Source organism: Botryllus schlosseri, chromosome 6 (genome assembly GCF_051294905.1).
Source record: "Botryllus schlosseri isolate E-star chromosome 6, Bs_hap1, whole genome shotgun sequence".
In the NCBI taxonomy this organism is placed as follows: Eukaryota; Metazoa; Chordata; class Ascidiacea; order Stolidobranchia; family Styelidae; genus Botryllus; species Botryllus schlosseri.
Window position 1 is genome coordinate 25,082,519 of NC_137241.1, and position 22,146 is coordinate 25,104,664.

At 41.9% G+C, this 22,146-nt stretch overlaps 2 protein-coding genes across 3 annotated transcripts; one reads left to right on the plus strand and one right to left on the minus strand.

Moving 5' to 3' along the window:
- The first annotated feature begins 5,914 nt into the window (after window positions 1-5,914).
- Window positions 5,915-7,901, plus strand: LOC145441770 (protein SSUH2 homolog). Its single transcript, XM_080319710.1, has one exon. It carries the CDS (start codon window positions 6,192-6,194, stop codon window positions 7,644-7,646), a length of 1,455 nt encoding a protein of 484 aa, XP_080175836.1. The 5' UTR covers window positions 5,915-6,191; the 3' UTR covers window positions 7,647-7,901.
- Window positions 7,902-9,138: 1,237 nt separating this feature from the next.
- On the minus strand, window positions 9,139-22,146 carry LOC145441771 (uncharacterized). Of its 2 annotated transcripts, none has more exons than XM_080319712.1 (3): window positions 20,987-22,146; window positions 12,320-12,827; window positions 9,139-10,902 (listed from the first exon to the last, which is right to left on the minus strand). In XM_080319712.1, exons 1-3 carry the CDS (start codon window positions 21,074-21,076, stop codon window positions 10,709-10,711), a joined length of 792 nt encoding a protein of 263 aa, XP_080175838.1. In that variant the 5' UTR covers window positions 21,077-22,146; the 3' UTR covers window positions 9,139-10,708. The 2 variants fall into 2 exon arrangements, with proteins under 2 accessions (XP_080175838.1, XP_080175837.1); XM_080319711.1 differs by having other exon boundaries at window positions 20,889-22,145.

Here is a 22,146-nt window from a genome sequence, read left to right on the forward strand (position 1 = left end):
GGATTTTTGATCGGTAGGTCGTGGGTTCGATCCCCGGCTGGGTCAGACCAAAGACTCGAAAACTGGTATCCCAGCTATCCTGCTATAGGCGCTCAGCATCCACGGATAGCATGGAGGAGAAAAAAAGCGGGTTGCTGACTAGATGACCTTACATTCGCATCGCACCTCCGTCGCCAAAAGCATCTCGATGGTGCAGGCGAAAACGAATACCCCCCTTCTCTCTCTCTATCCCTTATTGTCTGACCACTAAGAGAACACAATATTGCAAAGGCGACACATATCGTCGCAGTGGAATCAAAGTATCTTATGTCCATTTTACGAATTTTGGGAAAATTAACTTTGAGTGAAGTTTTCATCTTATTTCAGCCATATATTGGCCCCGATTAACTTTGATACACTGAGACAGATATAACCATGGCTAAGATATGACGAAAAGAAACACAAAAAACTTCGAAAAGTCGATATTTTTCAAGTTTGAAAAAGGGAGCTTCAAAATTTGAAAACTGGACATAAGATACTTTGATTCCACTGCGACGATATGATCCAATCGTGCTTGTGATATTCAACAATTTAATGTTTCAGTATTTTTCTGAATGTTACTGTATTGTTCAGGAAGACTAACTGGGTGTGCAATTGTTACTGCATCTAAGATGTTGCCATTTTAAAGAATGCCCCACTTTAGGATCCTTTATGAGCTACCAACAGACGTTTGCCACTCACTTGAGATGTAAATCAGGATTCCCAACTCCTCCAGCAACCCATATGGCAACAGTATTATGCCAATGCCAGTGTCACGGCAATACACAAATCTACCGAAAGTAGCCTTACGATAAATACGCTAATTCTCATGATCGCAAGTGATCGCCAAGTAGTCTTTTCTCAATTCGCAAGGATACTAAAAGTTCCGAATATTTCTCTCCCAAGTCCCAAAGCCTTTGTCAGATCATTTGACCTATGTTGATGGACTACTCTACGTTCTGAATCATCTTCGATTTCAAAATCTTCATCATTAGGCCTGCTATCCCTAAGATTTTCATCCTAATCTAGATTATCGAGCGTAGAGGAGTTTCAAGTTACACTGGATAAGCTGAATGGAGCATTGGACCTATAGCTGATAGTGAATGTAATGCATGTTTATTTTTCTTTCTATATCCTGTAGTTTGCATCAAATATGGGTCCGAAATATCCTCGGATGATTGCATCCTCTAACCAAAAAATGGGTGAAAGCATCGGCCTAGAGCAGTGGTTCTTAACCTTTTTTCCTCCAGCGCCCCCTTACAAAAATTATCGTGATCTAGCGCCCCCCACCCCAAATTGTAACGACTGAATAAAGACAATGGATAAGAGGTAAGACCGTAACAGCACTTCGTCAGTCCCCATAAAAATGATTGTTTTGCGTCCTATAGCGTGATAAACCAAACCTCTGGGGGTTCGCCCCCAGCAACCCCGTCGTGTGATATCGATGGTCAGCAAAGTTTTGTATATTAATAATAGGTGGTAATAATAAATGTGGTAATTGCATATATATGTAGCCATTGAATATACTATTCAATTGTATATTGAAGTTCTGTACCTCAAAGAAGCTGTTCATATATGTAGCCGTAAACTTTTTATCCTCTCGGCCCACGTAATCAGATTTACCAGTGGCGCTGAGTGAGCTGTGATCTTGGAAAATGAAGGCCACATAATTATTAATTAAACATATTCGGGCGTACCCGTTGGTGCAATTACTTTGTTACATGTTGTTATTTTGTTACCGCTTGTCCGCTATATAGTCAGAAGATATTGAAACGCATAAACGTATTAAACTAAAGTAAGCACACGATTTAAAATTGGTATTTCTTCAATGGCAAATAATTTTTTTCTCGGCATGGATGTTATTTGTCCTGTGGGGTGCAGATTGCGACGACATGATAAGTCGGCACGAGCGATTTAAGCACCTATGCACAATTAGACTTATCTAAACATCAAAATTTACGGTTAAAATAAGGGCAATCCTCTTCGGATAAGGTTTCCGCGCTGACGATTTATTTGGCACACTTCTCGGAGTTCCATATATTGGACGGAACTTCATATGTCTTCGTTCATCGTGGCGTGGTAATGGCCGACGCCGAGATGCCTATCTCTATTTTCCTAAATTATGCGTATTTTTCGTTGGGGAATCGTCAAAACATGATGTGTAATTTATGTTCATTCACCGAAATAATTTAGGGCACCCTTCGAGCTCACCCCCCCCCCCCAGATTGCGGGTTTGGGTTGCAGCAGTATCAGTCCTCGTAAGAAGTCGTAGTCCTGTCGGTATTTTCGGGACTTTAGTATTGAATATATCTTGCGCTTTATTCGCGCACGAGGACCAATCGACAATAATTAAATATATAATAATTGTATATTGTATATTCGGGGTCAAATCAAGGTTGTTAAAACAACAATCGGGTACGGTGTCATACCCTGTGGTTCGAACCATCCCGAATTTACATCTGCGATTGGCAATACAGTAGGCTTACCATATTTTGAAAATCTAAAAAGAGGACACCTTTCGGAAATGTCAGCCTTACAAAACCGGAGAAGAATTCTCATAAACCGGTGAATTTTTCCCACTTTGTCATCGGTTGACTAAAAAAAAGGTCATCGTTTCGCTCAGAGCTAAATTCACCGTTTTTCACTCCGAAATTCCCGCCGGAGCTTCACTTCTGTGCTAATTTGCGGCATATCACTCGCAATTTGCTCTGAATCTGACCAAAATTTTCAAAAAAGAGGACAAAATCTCAAAAAAGAGGACAAAAGGGCGTCCTCCGAGGACACTTACAAAAAAGTCAAAAAAGAGGACAAATCCTCTTAAAAGAGGACGTATGGTAAGCCTACAATACAGGGAAATTAATGGTATTGGATTTTGTTATAGCGCTTTGTGCGACTAAGTAAGTCAATTGAGAATGGAATGCATATATCTGCTCACAATGAATTTAGTACCGCACCAACATGAGTGCATTCCAAACCAAGCAACTAATATTATATGACGCTCATGTGAGGTTGTGGACCACTACACTAAATAGAATCATCCTTTATGATACGATGAAGAAATATTATCACGATTTAATTGTGTAGACTGTAGCACAAGTGTATTTAGTTAATCATTTCGTGCAAAAAGCTTCAAAACATATTTTATGTACAAGGGGTTCTCACTCTCAAAAGTGATAAACAGTGCCCCCTTCTTCGATTTCTACATCCCGGGTCACTGAAGGATAAAATACCAGTTCGAAACCCCAGCAAGCGTGACGGCGGTGTTTTAATGGGAAATTGGCGATTTTAAAGTACGCGAAATTCATTTTACATGAATTATAATAACCCACTGCATTTATGAAAATGTATGTAGCAAACCTCGTCGCGCTGCGCGACCAAAATTCGGGATTAGACATGTTTTTGGAATGTCAATTTGCCCTGAATACTCATTAAGGATATGCCCTACTGCTACATCATCTACTGTGAAGCCATTTTTCTTCAGCGCGCCCATATCGCCCCCCTGAGCCCAGCGCCCCCCCCCATATCGCCCACCGAACGTTTCCGCTCCCTTCAAATTCGTCAGCGCCCCTTGGGGGGCGCTGGAGGCAAGGTTAAAAACCACTGGCCTAGAGATCGATACCAGTACCTTTTTTCCTCGTAATTCAATTGACCCCTTGGATATATAACTTCCTATATGATAAAAGTTGGATTTCTATATGGTATGGACAATTAATATGGCTAAATTCGTGAAAATTTGCATATTTTCGGAATATGCAGTAGAGCAAACACTTGACGTGATAGAAGAAAACCAGCGGCATTTTTTAAATCAGCACGCCAAAATTAGCCAAGATCAACTGCAAAATCGAAGTCAACAAATTTTTCGTTCAAAATTGTTGCCCAGTGTAATCTTTAATCTGATGTAGAGCTGGCATTATATACTCGATCCAGAGTCGAATCACTGAGGTACTCGATTTTTACCTATATAGCTCAAGTTTTCAGCAGCAGCCCCGCGTCAACTTTCCGGTCAGTTCACGAAACATGCTTAAATTTTATAATCAATTGCAAAATCTGAGAAATTAAATAAAGAAATGAAACGCCAAATTGTACACTGATTTCGAACGTATATAATTCCAAAGCCTTTCCGAAATTAAATGGAGTGTATGGTATATTTTTGACCTAGCACGTGTCGTATTGCTACAAATGTAGTACCAAACTGTTTAAAGTATAGCCTAAAACTCGTGTAAGATAAGTAAAATCTGTCGAAATTGGATAATACAATTTAGAGACATTTCACAATAGAATCTAGCACACGGCGAAATCGCTTTTCTGTCATAGGTCAAAATCGGTTGTAATTGGGTTGACGGTTTTAACAGGGGCAAATCCTGTTATCGTCATATAACGTGCACCCTCGACCCTCTGCTGGTGGGGTTGAGATATTGGTAGTGGCGAGTATGCAGATGAGTAGAAACATCCAGACACGCATTCAATGCGAAGTTAGGGCCGGTTCTTCTAAATAAATACTGGTTGCATAATATAAACGGATCTCTTCAATACATTGATTTGGCGTGCGTTGCGTATGCCCGGTATCATAAACATATGATGACCATTCAGAAAAGAATGTCAGAAGCGAGTGTTTTCTCGTTAGACCTGCCATTATGACTCACGTTCAATTTCTGATATATCGCACATGCTTCGGAGTTCATTTTCGTATGTCCTATAATTGAAATATATAGTCAAATCCCGGCCTTGTAACTAGATCGTCGCATGTTGTTACGCAACGCTTTTATCTCGTCGGTCTATAATTAGGGTTGCATTTAAAACAAAAATTAATTTAAAACAAGCATTTTTAAAACATGACCCTTGTTTCAAATAGATTTTTACTTTTAAAACGAACAATGGTAGATTCTGCACTTTGAACCTTTTTCATATACATTTATTACAATTTATGACGTCATTATAACATCTTTGGTTGAAACTCTTTCCATTTCAACTTCGGACCACTCCCTGTATGACTCTGCCAACATGAAAAGAAACTAAGCACTGAAATAGCATGGTCTCGCCCATTTCAAAAATTGTATTTGCTTCACGAAAAGTTTGCTCGAAATATTCAGCTTTCCGTTTGTGAATATTTAGTGACTCCGCTGTGGCCCGAAATCATGCAATATCAAGAACGAAATATACTGCATGTAGCGAATCCTGCTTACTCAACCAATTGGCAATATTGACGTTAACGAAATTGATATAAAGAATGGCGTACGGGATCTATCCTAATTTGATATGTTTACTGTATCATGAAAACATAATCCGCTCGATCTCCCCTTGCTAGTCCTCGTCGAGATTGTTGGGAAAGCTACGGAAGATATTGATTTTATGGAATTATCATAGCATGTGATTGTTCCAGTTGATACATTTAGTGGTGTTTAATAGGTCAACCTGTAACTCAGGACTATGGTATAATGCGACTCGAGTCGTTGTTTGGTATCGTGTACAATGTACAGTATATTAATATATTACTTTACGGAAATGTAAGGTTGGAATTAGCAATGTGACGTCACGTGACGTCATAGGCTCGTGTTCACGTTCGCGTTCACATAGAAAATAAGTTCCCGTTGAAGCGAAAGGAGTCTTTCAGGGGTTCGCACCATCCCTAAGTATTAACACAATTATGAAAATAATTTATATAATAGCATTTGTTTAAATTTAAAACTTATAGCTCATGTACAAATAATATAGTTAGTTAATTAATTAATTAATAGACTTGATCATTTCAAACCACCACAAGATTGTGACACAGATGATACCATCCTCTCGTTTCGTTGCAATCACCATTGTAATAACGACGTGGTGTAGTGGAACCGAAAAAATGGAACGTGACGCACGAGCATTTCCTCTACGGTAGATACGACGAATTGATTATATCAGTTCTCGCTATGCAACTGTAGGCCGCAGGCACTTTCTCCAGTTATGTTACAAGCGGGACGACGAATTGATTATACCAGCATTCGCTAAAACCGCAGAAACTTCCCTTGGTTATGTTCCAAGCGGTTATAGCATATACCGTTAATTCCAAGAATTGCTCAGAACGCAGCATTTGATGCCATATAAAACCATTTCATGTTTTGTTTAATTTCTGTACGTCAGTATTTTTGTGACCGAGCGGTTGTTGTGAATTAGAAGTGTCAAAGCCGAGAGCTATGAATTATAATCCAAATGCACGCAGAGATCACGTGTTTCCTGGATTCCCGGAAGATCCGAATGTCAATTATAGAGAACAAGGGGGTATGTACCCTGCTTTTAATAGGAATAATAGGAATCAAGGTCTACCAGGTTTCAATGGTGGGGCCATCATAATGCCAACCCACCAACCGAGTCCTCATGTAGGCCTACCCATGCAGCAATCACGCATAGGCCTACACAGCATACCAACATGCGGCGGAAATCCAAGGAAGCAACAATCTGGAGTTCCGTTCATGTCTTTGGGAATGTCCCACGGCCACAAAGCAGAGACATCGCCCTGGACTCGAAATCATGCCACTGGCTTTGGCTTTGGGAGTAATGTTACCCATCAAAACGAAGAAGTGGACCGTCCTAAACCATCGGCTCCTTTTGACTTTGTAATTTCGGGTTACGAAAATGCCGGGAAAGTCTCAAATGCTGTGGTAGGACCGCCGGCCCTATCGTACCACGAACCCACAAAATCACAAGCCGCAGTGATTGATACCACCGCAAAACCTTATTTAGACGTCGACGAAGCTCGGTTCGCTCTTCTGGACTTCGTAAGTGATAGTTTATGTTGGGGTTCTGATGCAGCTGCAAATATGTCCATAAATGCCATCACCAGCACGAAGTCATACCGATATGTTCTCGACACATACACTGAAGGAAGGAGTACTTGTTATGTCCAAGTGCCGTACAAAGGCGGAACTATCGACACAGCAGGCCATGGCCCCGCCCCTCTTCCGTGGACCATTCCGTGTAGCCCAACTCAACTTTTCAAGACCGAGCAGCGCAAGATTCCGGTACCTCATACAGACGTTGTCAGACCTTGTCAAACTTGCTACAGTCGTGGGCACACGCGCTGCGATAAATGCAAAGGAAGAGGTAGACCTACTTGTCGACATTGCACCGCGTTTGGTAAGCGAGAAGACGGGGAAAACCGACGGGACGGCTGTGCGTTTTGCGAGGGAAACGACAGTATATGTAAACCTTGTCAAGGTTCTGGTTGTGTTCGGTGTCCCACGTGTGATGGATACTGCAGTGTAAAGCAGTATATTCAACTCACAGTCTCGTTCACGTGTAGGCAAGATGATCATATCTTAAATAGATCTGACCTGCCGAACAAATTACTCCGAGACGGATTAGGAGACACTGTATTCGAGCAAACAGCTCCGCGGGTAGGACCAATTCAAACTCTCGCGGAGCCTGAACTCAATGCAAGATCAAAGCAACTTGTTGATACGCATAATTCGATGTGGCCCTCAGAGCGTATTCTACAGCAACGTCATTATCTTCTATCCATACCAGTCCACGAGTGTCATTTCGATTACAAAATGGACTTGGGCCGATTCTGGGTTTACGGTAACCAGAAAGAGGTTTACACCGAGGATTATCCGCAGACCTCTTGTTGCTCTGGTTGTGTGATCCTGTAGCTATTCCGGAACTGGAAAATTGCATCGTGAATGTGGAAGGACAAATGCTCTTTTCTCCCAACCCTAAGCCGGCACTACAAACATGAATCACAAACTGTTAAGGTATATGCCATAATCGTGAGTTTTAATAATTATGGCAACGACAATTATAATGTGTCTGCACTTTCTTCATGAAGCATCATACCGGTGTGATTGCGTAATATTTTGCGAATTTTTCTGTCGAATATTGTACTAAATAAAATTCTTCGCGCTTCACCTCCTGAGTAGCGTTATATACCTAATAAGTGACATGAGTGGACAAGTCGCAATGACAATATTATCTTATCGTAAACACAACTGTTTATTGCATAGATCTGTGTATTGTAAGATTTGGATGACTGATGCTTCTCTATAGAAAACTGTAGCTTGCTCCGGTGATAAGTTATAGCCAGGGGAGAGAGAGTTGAAATCCGACCGAGGTAAAATCCCCGACATCACAGTCACGTTTGCGAACCGGCTCGTCATCGGTACTGTGGTGGTACGTAAATGAGATCGTGAAAAACTAACAGAAATCGTGATTTGAGTCACAGCCTGTGACTCACAGAAACATTTCGCATGCTGATAGCACAGAATGTTCTTCGATGCGCGGTTTTGTAAAATCATTGATTAACCATACTGAAAATTTCCTGCTACAAGTCGATGCGGCGTGCCGTTCATAAAACGACTGAATATAATCATGCGAAATGCTGTCTATATGACTGCGACTTGACATGCCTCTATTTACAACCCCTTTCATCTGCCTCATACCAACACGCACTTGCTTTGCTTTCTCGCATCATGCATTCCGATACATGTAGCTATGATTTTCTGGTCCGAATCGTTCTCTATTGAACGGATTGAGCTCTACGACACACCGCTTGGTCAAATTCTTTGCGTGTTTAATATATTTTGTCTTGGTTCTATATCTTAGTACCTCATAGGGTTACATTTAACACAAAATACCATTTGAAACATGGCTCTTGATTAAAACATTTATTTTTAACTTTTTTTAGTTATTTGTTTAAAAAACTGTTTAAAACATGTTTTAAACAAAGTGTTTTGAAACACCGTTTGTTTTAAATGCAACCTTAGTATCACATATGTTGATATATTTTCAATTACCACATTTTGAAAAGGTTTTGAAATGCCCATGACATTCGTCAACCACATCTCAAGCAAGGAGTTATAGAGATGAACATATCTGTCCCATAAGAGCCCAATAGTTGAGGTTCGCTACACATAATGGGGAGCTTGTTAGTGACAAACGCACCCTTCAGACTTGCGCACCGCTGAGTTATAAATAGAGATACGAACTCCACGTAGGTTCAGGATAACTACGCTGTCTATATCAGTTACGTACGGCTTTGAAGCAGTTTTGCGACTGACAATGCTTTCGCCTGTCCTGTATAGGCTACCATACCTATACCACGCATCTTCGTAAAGTATGTGGAAGGATTCAGGAGGAAGTCAATCGTACAGAAAAATACAATATATTAAATTTAAGATCGTACATCTTTATCGAGTATCATACCCGTTCAAGAGCCCGTAGGGATGCATAGAAGAATCACGGATCGCGACCTCCATTTACTATAGGATTAGCGCTGACATTTTACTAAGGGTTAATACAGGGTTGGACACAATATTTCGAGTACTCGGATCTGAATCAAAGTATTTTTTTTCTAATGATTCGAATCTAGTAGTGAGGGATGATATTTTTTAGCACTGAAATTATGCTCCATACCTCTAAGAAATAATTAATCATCGAGAATTATAGTTGTGATGCTATTTTACACCATAGGAGCCTTCAAATCTCGATTGGTTGTATCGCAACATCGAAGCAATCAGTACAAAGCTAAAGCTACACGCACGTTAGTGGAAATGGCATTTCCGTGAAGTCATGATCAACGGTGTCCGGTCAATCCCGAGAAAACCATTAACGAGAATGCCATTACCGATAATGGACATCGCCGAGAATGGACATTACCGAAAATGGACACCACAGAGAATGGACATTACCGAGAATGGACATTACCGAAAATGCAATGTATGCAATTCAGGCATGTTATACATATGTACAGTAGGGGTATTCAAAATGTCTTTTTTCTCAAATCGTACTGGCTCCCTGATAAAATTGTTAGGTTACCTAATTTAAGCCTACACACCAAATTTGGTTCAATACCAACCAGTAGCCGCATTGCTACAGGAGAAGAAAGTTTCTGTTAATTATATAAAATTAAATAACAGTTTCATGGGGTAAACAGAAAATTTTCAGATTTTTTGTTACTTATTTTTATATATTAAATCGAAACTTCCTTCTCCTGTAGCAATGCGGCTACTGGCTGGAAATGAGCCAAATTTGGTGTGTAGGCTTAAATTAGGTAACCTAACAATTTTATCAAGTAGCCAGTAGCACTTGAGAAAAAAAAAGGTCATTTTTGAATACCCCTAATGTATACAGATCGTGTGTATGTAATGTATATGTGCATCACGTCGTTGCCACATTCGATGTCGATTCTCGGGTATAAATTCTAGGCAACGTCCGTCTCAGTGAGATTCTTGGCATTGGCCATTCTCGGTAATGTTCATTCCAGGTGGTGTCCATTCTCGGTAATGGCATTCTAGGTAATTTTCTCAGTATTGGTATAGAACCAAGATCAACCTTCACCAATCTCACAAAGTGCACTGGAATAAGTATAGGGTCGAAGTGTACCAAATTATCTTTAACGTGATGTAAAACTGGCAATGTATTCTTTGTGTTCGCATGAAAGGTAGGCTACAAATTTTAACTTTCCACATCGTTCATACTGCTACGTCATCATAATGAGCATTACTCGAATCAGGTACTAAATTTTGCCCAGCCAGTTAGTCCGGTGGGCCTTGTTAGCTGCAGCTGCATCACTCAAGTGATAACAACCAAACAGACCGAAGTAGCTGCGTGGTCACGAATTGTTTTACACTGAACACTCTGTTCTCGAAACTGCTATAGTTGCTTCTCCAGCAATTTTCGGTCGGGTGATGTACACGGCGAATAACCCTTATGAAGCCTACTCTTCGAATTGCATAAGTTGCTGTTCCTCGTTCACAGTCTCCATCGCATAGCCGCTCGAAGGCGGAAACGTTAATTGGTGACGGAAATTTTTCGCTCTATCCGCACCCGAATAACTTCGAGGAATGTCTTGAGAGGGGCGCCGAGGTAGCTTTCTTCCAGTTCCTAATCGTGCAGTGGGAGGTAGATGATCTGCGAAAAAAGAAGGCCAGGTGTGATAATTGGCGGCGGGTCGGTGGACAGATAAAGACGGGCTGGCAATATGCAGTCGTCATTTTAAGAGAGTATGGGGCATGCTTTCAGAGGTGGTAAAAGTAGTCAGTGTTGGTACTCAAGTAGCAGTAGAAGTCATGCCGTGAAATTCTAGTCAATATGCAGCATTGGTTGTTAACCAGAGGTCCAGGACCCCTTGGAGGCCCGAACCACTAAATCAGGAGGTGCGAGATGCATTGTGCAATTGGACCTATCATACGCTATCTATACGCAAAAAAATATTTTGCAAACCAACAAAAATTGGAATATTTTCTGGCCAGATTTTTCATCTCTTGCCAATGGTCATGTCATTTCACTAGGTAGCATCAGAATTTGTGTTGAAAATGGACAGGGGATTCGATAAATGTAATTGAAAACTCAATGGTTTGATGGCTGAAGAGTTTAGTAAGAGGTAGCGATTTCCAGGGGATGGTTGTTGTGACAATTTCACTCCAAAATGTAGCGTGGGGAGATAGCGTATAGTGGCATAATCCACAGCTGCAACACCAATGGGTTGCGCGTTCGAGTCTGACCGAGGTCAACTCCAAAATTTCTACCCAAGTGTTGGAGGGCTCCTGGGCTCCTCCTCGCCACGTGATCCGCGTGGCAAGGCAACTCTTAAATGTGACTAACCGACTCCAACAACTTTTAGTGGTTTTGCTTTGACGTAAAATTTAGTCATTTTGGAGGGGTAAATTAAAACGCGTCTATTCATCTGGTTTGTTTGTTTATGATATTCATGGTGTTTCGACTACATTGGTCCTCATCATGATTTTTATGACACCGCTCACGCGGATCACGTGACAGGCACAGTCCTAGATAAATCCGCCAACATGTCGTATTATGCATTTTATATGGCTGTCTGATGTCTGTATTTAACCGGTGTTTTGTATGTATGTATATGCTCGTGGTGGATTTTATTATAACTAAAACTATAATGAAAACGTATTGTCAAATTGTGATGTCTTACAACATAAGGGTCAGTATGTATGCCAGAAAGAAACAATGATTCAGGGTAGCGATAGGGCTAATAGCGGTTGTAAGCGGCAGTAGCGAGAGGGTTAATTGGCGGCAACAACGGGTTAATGAGTCTGCGGCAGAAGTGCGAAAATTGTTTCTTTTGAAGCATCATTCTGACATCGAATGCGTATTATACGCCTGGCGATCGCTTCCCGTTTTGTTGACTGGGAGTGGTATAATCCACAGCTGCAACACCAATGGGTTGCGCGTTCGAGTCCGACCGAGGTCAACTGCAAAATTCCTATTAAAGTGTTGGTTATTTTTTTCATGCCAGTAAAATCTGAGTGGCGACGAGAAGTCTCTAAACTGTACATCTGCACAATATGACAAGACTTACCGATTGGTGTCGACGGGTAAGAACTTGTCTTTTTCGCGTTGTTAGTCGCTTTCATTAGCTGGAAACAAGTCGACTCCACCGAAATATAACTGTCCTTAGGTGGCACTCGCACGACCTTCGTGCCGGCTGGAGTCCTGTCAGAGCCAAAAGGCTGCGTGTCTTCACAGCTACGGAAATATATGTTCACCATCGACCGCAGCATGATCGGATCGACTGGAATGTCTTTGCGGTCTTCTGTCATCAACTGTTGCCGCCTAGTCGCTTCCTCGTGCTCGATCATGGCCGCCAGCGACTTGGCGATGTTCTTTCTGGCTATCATAAACCACATCCCCGAGGCAAAAATCGAGATCCCGCCCAGGGCAGTTATAGCGGCGCCCGAGTACGTAGGTAACAGCTCTGTTTCGAGATCGAGACAAAAAATCGCTATGCCGCAGCCGACGAAGACGAGTCCGATGATTGCCACGCAAATTGGCGGGCGGAAACGCGGGTAGCTCTCGATGAAACTGATCTGAAAGTGACTCAATTCTGAGATTCAGCAACGTACTTCAATAATATTTGGCGGTTCTATTATTTTTCTCCGCTCAAGGGCAGGGTTACCATATTTTGGAATCGGGAAACGAGAACACCTTTTCAAAATTTTCAAACTTAGAATACGGGAGAAAAATATTGAAAAATGGTAAATTTTTCCCACTTCGCGGTCGATTGACTAAAAAATAAGAAAAAAAAAGAAAAAGGTCAACTTTCCGGCTCAGCTCCCGAAATACCCGCCGGAGCGTTACTTCGGACCAAGGAGTCGAATTCGGCCGTAAATGTGACCGAAATTATCAAAAAAGAGGACAAAATCTCAAAAAGGAGGACATTTAGGCGTCCTCGGAGGACATTTTCAAAAGCCCTAAAAAAGAGGACGTATGGTAACCCTACTCAAGGCACACGAAGCACGCTGCAATGCACTGGGACGGTAGTACTCAACCGCTTTTTCCAGAGAACCCATGAGGGTCCCTGGAGGTCAATACACACGCTCAACCGATACAGTGTTGTGATGAGCGTCGGCGCCATCCAAGCAGGCGGTCCGGGTTCGAAACCCGCCGTCGGAGGTTATTCTTGGCTCCTCTTCCCCCGCGCCGTTGTTCTCACGGCGACAAAAACGCCCAGAAAATAAAGACCCGAGAAAGAAAGAAAAAAGAAAGAAATAGCTTCTAAAAGGGCCGACAAAGAAAGAATCACATCGAAGAAGACTGTGACATCGGACATTATAGGTCGCGGTGGCTGCCAGTTCATAAGAATCCAACTGGGTTGGTCGTTCGGCACCCTCCATCTGTTCATTACATCGCATTGTACATTGTGTAGGTGCCTTGGACACGTGAGAATATAATCTGTCGATTGATTGATTGATAACAAACACTCCCGTATTGGCCATCATTGGTTGTAGATAATTTGTAGTAAGCAATCGACGCGTGCAGTGGCGTACGTAAGAGAGTTTGGGACTCAAAATAGAAATCCGTCCGTCGGAAGTAACAATTCTATATCTCCAATATATATAAGTTACGATGACACTTTCCAAGGCGAAGCCTCGCATTTCTGTATTGGTATCTAAAAGGGAAAAGGCGGAAGTCAGACTGATTTGCGATATACAATGTTTTCGTTTTGTCTGAAAATCATATTTTAATGTTTCTGTTCTTTTAACACTATGTCGACACACCGTTCATTTTGTGCACCAATAAATCCATAGCAATCTATAAGTCCGTTGCATGTGTAGTTAGACATGCATTGCGGTAGGACTTTGATTAGATTTCTCAGTGAGAATGCGTGAGGTGCCTGACGGCTTGGAGAATAGCGTAAGTGTTCCCAGGAACTGAACATAAGACGATGTACTGAACAGATAAGAGGATGCGAAAATGACCAGGTACTGTACGGTCTCTGAATTACCATCTAGCCAGGCCCAGCGCCAGATGTAACAGTGTTCGATCTTGGCGTTTTGGCGTTATTTATTTTTTAGACGCTTTTCCTTGCAATTTTCATTCGTTCTTCACCGCGTCGTTCTCTGGACATTTTTGTGCAGTAGCCTACTTTGGTGATTAAATATTGAACCACAACTCATCAGTTATATCAATACATGCCCACGATGAAGAATACCTATTCTTCGTCAGGATATGTTGTGTTGTGTTTTGATTTGAAAGACACGTTTATCGACGGTGCACAAAAGCGCAAGTACATATCAAAGCAGCCACAGTACTACCTCAATATCAGTCATAATGAGAGTCATGTGTTGCCTCATTCACAGAGGAGAGTGTAAACGTCCAGCAACACTATAATCCTATAGTAGTGGTCGTGTAATTGCTGCTCGTCGGTCACCTTTAGTGGATCGTGCCTACCAGATGCATATTATTTAATTAATGCCGGTCAATATGTAGGGGGTCATGCAGCTTCCCGTATAAATTCAGATGCGTGGTCGATACGATCGACGCTGTTTGTTTTTCATCAAGCTCGGATTATTATCCGATAATCAACTCTTCACGGTCGACGAAGCACAAACAGAATGTAATGAACAACGCAATCACTATGGCTGCGGCAATTTGAGGCAATGCTCGAATGCTCGTTTACGTTTCTAATCCAATATATTTGGGAAAGCGATCGCCGAACTGCCGGTCAACCTCTATAGGTGGGAATGTACTCCCTTGGGATAATCATGGGGATAGAAATAACACCTCGGTTTGTTAATCACGGCCTTACCGCTGTGAGCAGGATTTATTCCCATAATCCCACGAAACTGACACCAAGTCCGAAACGAAACGTGCTAGATAGTGATAGAGACAACTATAGGTCGAAAGTAAAAATCCCACATGGATGGATGGTGTCCGCAGTCGAGACCCGATTGAAATTTCATCGCCATTTTGTTTTGTATGGAGTGCAGATAGAACACTGTCGAGCAGGGATTCTAAACTTTTTTGATCGCGGACCACTTCAAGATTCGCGGGTGGTTGCGCGTACCCGCAAAATTTCAAAAGCCAATGACTAGAATAAAAGAAGGCCGTCACATTAGGCTCAACTATATTTATGCTATTCCATGCCTAAAATTAGCTAACCAATGACTAGACATGACTTATCATGAAAACTACATGAAGACATAAAAAGAGATATTAAACTGCCAGGCCGGATTCTAGGTTTGAGTGCGTAAGCCGTAGCCAGTCTGCTACAGAATTTTGCACAAATAACTAAATGTCCGCCATAGTTCGACGTAACTGGGATGAAGTATAATTATAGATGCTCAATAGAAGTTTCTAGCAGACTACAACTTCAAAAAATACGATATTCCTCTGAGAATATTTGTACGATCTATGCAGCAATACAGGATGCCGTCTGTATTCGAAGAGCACATAGTTAGGCTATAAACAAATTTGTAATTTATTGGACGGTTATTTGATACTTGATTACTTTAGGGGGCCGATTAACACAATCATTAGGTGAATAATAAGTACAGCTCAATAAAGTCACATTCTTATTGCCGATTGATTCGAAAAGCTCATACGGAAAGATTTGCGCGTGTTTTGAACATATGCCCGCTACTTCTGTTCATCGCATATTTTTGTCATATTAGAGACCGGGACACGGGACAGTCATATAGACGCTCGTGAATATTTTATGAGGAGTTTATGAAAAGTTTATATCAGAACACAAATTAGGACAGATCTGTGGCTTTATGCTTCGTTGCTATTGGGTATGTTTTTATATTCATGGTGTTTCGACTACATTGGTCATTTTACACCAGGCCGATATACCTTATTTTTGATTTCGTATAAACCGACTTGTAGCACGACTCACTTCTAAGCTTTTTCTAAGACACCGCTGATGCGAATCACGTGGCGAGGAGGAGCCTAGATAAACCTCCAACACTTATAGGAATTCTGGAGTCGAACTTGGTCGGACTCGAACCCGCACCCATTCGTGTTGCAGCTGTGCAATGCAAGTGTGCAACAGTGTGCATTATACGCTATCTCGCCACAGCTATTGGGTATATGCTTCCGTATATAGCCGTGTATCGCAGAGTTAGAGTTCAGAGTCAGGGTTCACGGAGTCAGAGTGGTGGGGATGGTGCGCATTTATTCGTGCGAGACTTGAAGCTCAAGTGTCCTGATCTATATTTTGGATTTAGTCACCGTGACGTCATACCATATTCGAACGTCACTGATTTTCTGATAACTACCTAGTATCTCAAGTGTTGGGTACAACTGTACGTACATTTACGGAGTGTTTGGTATTAGCGATGTAACGTCATATATTCGTGTTTCTATTTTGATGGAACCATTTACCATCCCAACAGAGTAGCGCTGCGCATGGGCATTTTATAGGCATATACCTGGTCGCAGCTAGGGTTGCATTTAAAACAAAGACAAAACATGTTTTAAACAAGGGCCCTGTTTAAAACATGTTTTTTATTGTTTGTTTGTTTGTTTGTTTGTTTTTGCCAATGTCAATCCACAATATTCGTGTCATCGTGGCTCAAAAAAAAAACATGTTTTTTGTTAAGTATTTACACAATTATGGCACACCATTTACCACAGAGCCTCCGTTAATGGACTACCAAAAAGGCACCAAGCGATTTTGTTCCAACAACAAAACGGACATTGCGGATTATAAGCGCACCTATTCAAATTAGGAATAGCTGATTCAGCCAATTGCTCAACATGCCGTCAAGAAGAGAGTGTCACCCATTATTTATTGACATGTCGATGGAATGGCAAAGGTCTGATGTATTGACGCCAACTGTATTCGATTGGAATATAGTGGCATCGATCAATCGTGCTCTTGGATGATGTCCAATTGCACAGTGTACAACTGACAACTGCACAACTGCGTATTTCCAACCCCAAAAGTGTTCAACGAAAACAAAATTCCCACATTGTCGACGAAAATAGTGCAAATCACCAATTTTCCCCTATCGGGTACGGTGCAAATCAAGTAAACGATCATCATCATTTAGTTTTCATTCCCTTTCCAATGGGTGAAAACGTTTCAAATACGCCAGTTCCCATCTCAGGAGGTAGTGCGTACTACCTTCGCGTACTGAGCCACCCAACGAAGTCACAGAAAGGTAAACCCACTACACCCAGGGATATATCCCAAGAAAAGGATTGAGGTATATGACTCTTTTTCATCTATTGGACTGGTTGTCAAAGCAAAATCTGCTACCAAAAAAGTGATGATGTCCCGATTGGCAGCCTACACTATTTTGCAAATCTGGCGAACACTATACTTCTTTCTACCCATGTAGGTACAGTGTATACGATACCTCTGGGATATATCTCCATATGAGTTGGCGTTTAAAATAACTTTTACAAAATGGAATGTGCGTGAAAGGGTAATTTCGCACCAGAGAATACAGGGCTGTAACGAAGTCAGCAGGTCCCGAACCACACGTCAAATATAGTTTTATAGTTTTGACTCGAGTCATTTTCATTTTCAACCGAGTCGAGTCCGAGTCCAAGTCAGGGTTTCACATGTTGGAGTCTGGGTAACAGTGTTGAGACTCGAGTCTGGGTCCAAGTATGTATTATGTATTAATGGTGGCACAACGCAGTGGAGCCAATCGCCTTTGTAGGCCTTGTGCTCCACGACACAAATTTCATAATGTTAATCGGTATTTTGCTTTTTTGTATACTCGGGAACTTCTTTCAACCTCTCTTGCATACATTCTTTAGTCGCTCTCACTCCCATGCGCCCCGACCGTGGTCGTTGCTGCCGACTTGTAGCTCGGCAACTCATTGTGTTCACTGGTCATTGTTGAGTTCAATCTCGTTCTAGTCAGTCTAGTCATACTCTTTCCGGGTGATATTGAATCCCTCGCATTCATAATATAGCAATTTCATGACTCGGGTCATTACAACCATGAGAGAATGCTGTTTACCTGATTTGCACCACACAGTATGGTTCAAATCGGAGGTGAACACTATTTTCGTTTACAGTGAAGTTGGGGTGCTGATCCAACCTGCTGCTGCTGCGATGCTTTTATAAATCCTAATCACCAATCGATAACAGTATCGGATAGAGGGTATCATCGCAATTGCCATCTTGGCATTGACGGTGCATGAAGTCAGGGCAGGGCATTGCCCACATTTAGGCTTACTTTATTGATTGGTAGCGTAATTCCCGATGAATCCGATCACTTGAGTGCGAATATGGAAGCAGCATCTGCCAAGTGTTCGGAATATGATATGATGCTCGCGGATGTGATCCGAATGCAAACTCAAACAGTTGAAAGTTCGCGTTAGCAAAAAGACATTGATAGGTTCGACGCGGTGAGCCTTATCACAAAATCATGAATTCCTTGAAACATATTATCAGAGTTTATGTCAGTGGTTTTCAGGCATTTTGACCTCGCGGCACCCTCTAAAAGGGAGACATAGTTCGCGGCACCATAGTACCTCGAGTGCCCTGAGTGCAAGATTTGGAAAGCTGATGACTCAAAAATGGTCATCAACTTATGTCATACCGCTGTTCAGTGTTCAGCCCCATATTCTGATGGTGGTGACTATAAACAACGTCATGACTTTCGGTCAAGTCCCAGCAACAAGGCCTCTTTTTAGTCACCGTAGTGGGATTGGGCGTTTATTCACGGGAGTAGCATGCTCCGTAGTGTGAAAGTCCAGCCCCTTACAGAAAGGCCCAGTCGGTGACGATTACAAGTAAAGCGACTGTTACATCGGGCATTAGGTCGAGGTGAATGTTACATTACAAGAGACTGTACTTGATCGTTTCAGCATCCTCCTATCTGTTCATTAAATCGCATTGTACATGCCTTGAGCGACTAAAAGTAATATGCCCGCCGAAATATTATTTTAGCTTCTAATCATCATAATTTGGATGCTCGCAACTTTTGATATAGGTATATGTCGACGGCAACCCCCCTTGCCTCGTTTCGGCACCCTGACCATGGCCACCCAGGCACCCACCCAACATCAATGCAATGCAACGCAACGCGGAGAAAAACGACGGATGATATGTATTCGTATAGCGTGATTTCATTATCGAATCGCTCTGCTTAATTTCCGATAGCTAATCCTCGCTATTGGCGAGCTAATAATACCGTCCGTGTTTATAGGGAACTACCAGTTAACGGTAGCAACAAACTCCCAAGGGAGGCCATTTCTACTGGGCCACTTCGTGTGACTCCATCAATAATAAATCGATTGCCAATTTCAGCATGAAGTATTCCTAACGTGAGAAGTATACACCAAGCGAGTTTGTTAGTGGTCTATTACTGACATTACTAAAATGCAATGCGACATCATACTTAAAAGATACACCGTCAAAACTGCGGAAACATATGATTTACTGAAGGCGATTAATTGTATGAAATGGAGTCTGACCAAAATAATTCTGACCAAGACAATGCAGCAGCTGAATTTGAACATCTTATTGCGCGCCGCTGTACGATCAAAATCCTAGGTACAATTTACCTGTACAATGTACGTACGTACATGTACTGTACGTACAATCAGACACGGGACATGGTTAATACGATAATATCGTGTAGTGAAAACATTAGCCCAGCTATTTCTATTGCTTTTATATATAGCAAAAGTTTATCACGCGACTGTATAGTATATACATTATACAATATACATAGTAAGCCGCGATAACGTAATATCATCGCTCAACAAAATCATTCCACAGGGAATACACTTCGGAATGCATTAGTCGTATATAGCTATAATATTGCTATAAGTGACTAACCCAGCGTTGCTAGCCATGAATCAGTTTTGTAGACCTATAGGAAAGTTTCGCGGAAGGTGCGATTGGGCGCCTTAGCACGAAATATTAATGCTTATGAATTCAATATAGCGTAGCGTGACAAAACAAGTCAGCGATAAATGTTCCCAATCCAGGCATCGATATAATCACCAAATTATGGATCATGGCGACATACTGCAAATCATTGATCGACAAGATCAAAGACCATTCATTTTGTAAACAAAGGGCTTTGTTTATGTTCAACAGGAACATAGGTTTTTACAAGCCCAAGGCTGCATACATGGCAATTTGTACGGATAAATCTGATTCTCCAGTGGATACTGCTTCGATTACTGACTGAGCAATGGCGTAGATATGACCTTTTCACATCGTATCGTTCTTATCAATTCAGACAAGATTGATGACAAATATACCTGATTTAATTACGGGCGTTACGGATCTGCATGAATCACATTCCCCAGACATTCGCAAGAGTACAACTCAACACATGTATAACATTTCATGTTTGTTCGCATCAGTATTGATTATGGTGTATACTGTTCAGGGCGTCCTTGATTTCGAAAATTCTGCACGATTGATTTGCATTTATGTTCCAAACGTATTCCATAAAATTAATATTCCGAGAGATAATCGATTTCCCCATTCACAATGTCCGATATTGACATCGAGTGAGGTCGCGCGACATTAAAACTTATTATTCCCGCATGAACCCTGCGCGACGGCCTCCATTGTGAAGATGCCGTTCGCGACCCCGTGGCTCCCCAAGTCATCGCCATGAAAGCAAGAGCCAGCTATTTGGCGCATGATTTCAGTTACTAACCGTGCAAGGTAGGCCCCTCCACGATTGGCCGGCACCCCCGTCGCCACCACTGGATATACTTTTGCCTTTTCTTCGGCCAAAGATAGGGTGTGCTTTACCTGTTGGGCCAGCCGCTCCACCATCAGTACCGCCGTCAGACCGAAGAATGTTAAACATGAAGGCCGAAGTATGCGGACATATCTTTCCATAAACTATATTATGTCTCTGCCTGAAACAGTTTAATCGAAACTCGTCTGTACTTACAAATAGGTCTACACTACATACTACCATATTACTGTGTAATGCCTAGCACCAGTGACACCAAGTGATCATGATCATATGACAGCAGCGTTGAACTCGCGCAAAGAATTCTCTGTCACTTTGACCGAAATTCGCTCGCGCTCTAATAAAGTTATGAATAATTTACGATTCGAATCTTCAAGTTATTGATGGCTGCTCGTTGTAATTGTCGCGTGGACTTTGACATAAAACACAGCGTTTATAGTATAGGTACTGTAATCCATAATTTAAAAGATCCCATACTTCAGCCGCGAACCTGACCGCGGACGCTCATTCCACGGTAGCCCGGGAGCTATCTGAATATGTCTAACATGCGCGGGTAATAGGGCAGTAACCTATCAATAAATAATGTCGCTGCAGAGGGGGTGCAATAAAGTATGTCTGTTGGGTTGCAAACTTCGCCAGTCAATGGGTATCGATTGATATAAATGTAATTCTAAAATTCGAAATAAGGATTGTGCGCATTCCCTGATTGAAACACTATTATAAACGCTTGATTATAGCTCGGTTATTCAATGCAGTCTATCCTTGCTGCAAAATCCGTAGTTATGTTTAGCACCAATGCCCTCCGCACGGAACCGTTGATTGTATCGTGTTGACGCGTAAACATGATTAAAAATTCTAGTTTTAAAGAATTTTAAACGACGGGGTGCTTAGTCCTTGCTGAAATATCACAAGGTGCTTGACAAACAACGCATTGACCTTTCTTTAAGCACGTAATAGCGACTGAAAATCGAGAAGCATTCGGAAAATAATGGCATTCTTCACCTGCTTTCATCGTACACTCGACTGCGTCACAATTCGAACAGACCCGCGACTACGGAGCGTACGACTGCTACCAGGATTCCTAAGCTCGATGTATTGACGTTTCATTGTTGTGACTCTTTGCTGAATTGCTCCACCAAGTGTCCCGTTTGACTGCACAATAAATCAATGGAACATCGTCCTATGCTTGCGCCGTAACGAATGATCGCCTGTC

Bases quoted from the DNA above. Each gene is read 5' to 3' on its own strand.
- LOC145441771 (XM_080319711.1), bottom strand. From the start codon at position 21,158: ATGGTAGTATGTAGTGTAGACCTATTTGTAAGTACAGACGAGTTTCGA. The intron at 12,828-20,888 runs GTTAGTAACTGA...AGTCACTTTCAG, and splicing joins GGAGGGGCCTACCTTGCACG to ATCAGTTTCATCGAGAGCTA. The intron at 10,903-12,319 runs GTAAGTCTTGTC...CTTTTTTCGCAG, and splicing joins TTACCCGTCGACACCAATCG to ATCATCTACCTCCCACTGCA.
- LOC145441770 (XM_080319710.1), top strand. From the start codon at position 6,192: ATGAATTATAATCCAAATGCACGCAGAGATCACGTGTTTCCTGGATTC.